General features: G+C 59.1%; 1 protein-coding gene across 1 annotated transcript in view; it reads left to right on the forward strand.

Annotated features, from left to right (window-relative positions):
• The window catches only part of HDAC7 (histone deacetylase 7), a 15,990-nt gene extending 13,974 nt beyond the window's left edge, over window positions 1–2,016 (forward strand). Inside the window, exons 20-24 of the mRNA XM_009707173.1 lie at window positions 56–178; window positions 380–513; window positions 624–708; window positions 955–1,093; window positions 1,736–2,016. Coding sequence (XP_009705475.1) covers window positions 56–178; window positions 380–513; window positions 624–708; window positions 955–1,093; window positions 1,736–1,781 — 527 coding nt within the window. The 3' untranslated portion in view covers window positions 1,782–2,016. The remainder of the gene's footprint in view (window positions 1–55; window positions 179–379; window positions 514–623; window positions 709–954; window positions 1,094–1,735) is intronic.
• Window positions 2,017–3,325: the final 1,309 nt, after the last annotated feature.

The following is a 3,325-nucleotide window of genomic DNA, read 5'->3' on the forward strand; positions in this document are numbered from 1 at the left end:
CCCTCTGTTGCAGGCCGAGCCAGCACTTAACACCTCTTACTTGTTTTTTACCCACGCAGGACGGTGGTGATGCCGATTGCACATGAATTCTCCCCCGACGTGGTGCTGGTGTCGGCCGGCTTTGATGCGGCTGATGGCCATCCGGCACCCCTGGGCGGCTACAAAGTCTCTGCTAAATGTAAGGAGGCGGAAGCAGCGCAGCTGGCTCGGGGGGGGTTGTTCCCACTGCCCACCCAGGCTGGGACCATGGCGTAGGGGTGGCAGCTCTCCAGGGAGCCAGGGAAGATCCTTGGGGTTGTACCGGCCTGGCATTGAGGGCCAGGACCCCAGTGTTTCGGGCAGGGAGGCTGACACCCTCCCCCTTGGGCTTCTCCTCCAGGTTTTGGCTACATGACGAAGCAGCTGATGAGCCTGGCTGGCGGAGCTGTTGTCCTTGCGCTAGAAGGTGGCCATGACCTTACGGCCATCTGCGATGCATCCGAGGCCTGCGTGTCAGCCTTGCTGGGCAATGAGGTGAGAGCTGGGGGTCAGTGGGTCGTGGCTCTGGGGCTGTGCTGATGCTGTGAGCCGAGCCCTGGGCACAGCTCCCTCCTTTTGACGCCCCTCGTGTCTTCATTCGGCAGCTGGATCCTCTCCCAGAAGAAAGCATGAGGCAGAAACCAAACCCCAACGCTGTGCGCTCCTTGGAAGCGGTGATCCAGGTCCAGAGTGAGTGTCCCAGGGCCAGGCCTCCATTAATTAACATGGAAGGGCCGGGAGTTAGCATTTCCTCCCCTCTCCAGTAAACCCCATGACCTCCAAGGGGACGGTTGGCATAAAAGACCCCAGTGGAGCCCTCCATCGTCATCCTCCTCACAGAAGGGTGATGCCGCACCTGTGCATTCACTGCAAGGGAAACCCGGAGACCTGGGACACCTCTATCCTGGCACCTCCTGATTTTTGCTTCTCCTGCAGGTAAATACTGGGTGGCCGTGCAGCGCTTTGCCTCCAAGCTGGGCTGCTCCTTCCTGGAGGCGCAGCACCATGAGGCAGAAGAGGTGGAGACGGTCACAGCCTTGGCCTCCCTCTCGGTGGCCGTGATGGTGGAGAAGAGGTGATGCTCTTTAATTGATGCTAAGAGATGTGGGTGCCCCTCGCTCCCCGTGCGTGTCGCTCCGAGCCTTGGTGTCAGGGGGGTGAGAGCAGAGCAGAGAAGGGCTCTTGTCTCGCAGTCAGATGAGCTTCTGGGAGGTCAGGCCAGTGCTGGCTTTAAACACATCTTGAGGTGCAGGAGATAGAAATTACAGCCATCCTCCCCACCGAGAGCTCTGATCCTGTAACCCTCGTGTCCTAGGAGATTTGGCCTCAGCGTTCAGCATCGGTGGGTGGTGGGGTGAGGTTCTGCACCCACGTGGTCAGGACCTGGATTGGCCTCTGGGAGATTCAGTGCTGAGCTCTTCCCAAAGAAGATGAGAATGAGACCAAATCCTCTTTCCTTCCTTGGAGGCTGGAGGTGTCGGGGTGCGTCACCTCCTTTCAGCAGGGTCCCCACCTGCCCACCACCTTTTCCTATCCTCACCAGGACTCAGCCAGAGTCTACGTGGGTCTGAGGGGAGCGGGAAGCACTGGCAAGCTGGGAGGCTTGTTGGATAGCTCCAGAAGCTGGACTTGCCAGAAGGCCCCTTGGTGCTAAGAGGGATGCGTCGTGTCACACAGGTCTCCTCCTCGTCTCATGTGTCGTATTTCTCCACTTCAGGCCACAAGATGAGCCGATGGAGGAAGAGGAGCCCATGAACCAGTGATGAGCGGTGACGTTCTCTGGTCCCCTGCTTCCAGGATATGGCTGGACTCTCCTGAGCCCAGCACTCGCTCTTCACTCCTGGCTTCCCGTTTGCCACGTCATCCTCACTCCCCGAGTCATGGGCCTGAAATGGCCTGGACCTTCGGCTGCCGCCAAGGATGCTCCCGCAGCCACCTGGAAGATGCCCTCCTGCTCGGGACCGATGGAAAAACCACAAACTCCCTCTGCACGGCGTGGCCTTACAAACCTAGACCGTGCCTGCAATCAGTCCCCAGCCTTCGGGACCTGAAACCCTTCGGGGGTTGTGCGTGAGAGACCTCCACCCCTCCGACTGCGGTGGCAGCTGGGCGCAGACCTGCCCTTCTCCTGGGATCTTCCTCACCCTTGGGGAAGGGGGTGGGTGTTGGGATGGATGTTGTGGCTGTGCTGCGGGTGGTTAGAGCCACCTTTGGGACTGCACCCAGAGCTCCCCTCTGGCCAGGCAGCGATGTCTTTGAGAAGCAGCCCTGTGTTTTACCGGGGAGGGACAGGCTCTCCGTGTCTTCTCGTGAAGGCTTCCTGGCCCCCCTTCCTCTGGTGGGGCACAAGGCGGGAGCGAGTGTGGCAGTGACATGGGGAACGAGCTCGTTCTGCGTAGGAAAGGTTTGGACAGCCGGGGATGATGCGCCGATGCCCTGCAGCTGGGGAAGAGCAAGGGCTGGAGTGTCTGCAGTGCCCAGGATTGCACCCGTGGGTCATCCTAACCACTAACCGGAGCGTGAACGAACCCTCTGGTGCTGGGGCTCGGATTTGCACTATATACAATTGACGTGTGCTAATGTGAACCTTACGTACTCTTCTTTCCATGGGAATTTCGGGAACAAACACCTCTTCGTCTGGACATTACCAAGGCGCCTTGAGCCCCTTTCGGCAACCCGCTGACCTGAGGATCTGGATCAATGTAGACCCCTGTAATCCCTAGAGCAGGGGCAGCCCAGTTGTCTTCCAGGCACCCCCGCCCCGAGCCCACCCTGCAGCTGAACTGACGGGCTCCTCTTCTCCACCCAAGATCAAATCAAGTCCTGTCACCCTCTGCTTGGTGCTCAGCTCCCCGACGGATGCCAAAAGCCCCAGCAATATAGTGCCTCTCTCTATCCAGGTTGTCTTGGGGTGACAGAGGCAGGGTCAGGCCCCCCGAATGAGGTGTCCGTCTACATTTGCTGCCTTCCCACCTCATCGTGTGGCTCCTTGCCCCGAGAGCCTTCCCCACGGGTTGCCCCACAAGGACAGGTCCCCGCTCGGGTGTCACGGTGCTGGGCCGCAGGGGGGTTTGGGGACAGCTGGGCTGGGACAAGGGGATGGATGGGACACTGAGACCTGGCCAGGTCCCTCTGCAGGGATTTTTTAATTAAAAAAAAAAAAAAAAAAAGTAACAGAGAAGGAGAAAGAAAAAAGGACCTTGGAAGAATAAACCATTTCTGTGTCTCGAACTGCCCAGAGCTGGGGTCCAGCGGCACGGAGAGTGGGGAGGGGGTGAGGTCCCTTACGGCTGGGTGACACACAGAG

This window comes from Cariama cristata, unplaced genomic scaffold, assembly GCF_000690535.1.
Source record: "Cariama cristata isolate BGI_N322 unplaced genomic scaffold, ASM69053v1 scaffold26319, whole genome shotgun sequence".
Taxonomy (NCBI): Eukaryota; Metazoa; Chordata; class Aves; order Cariamiformes; family Cariamidae; genus Cariama; species Cariama cristata.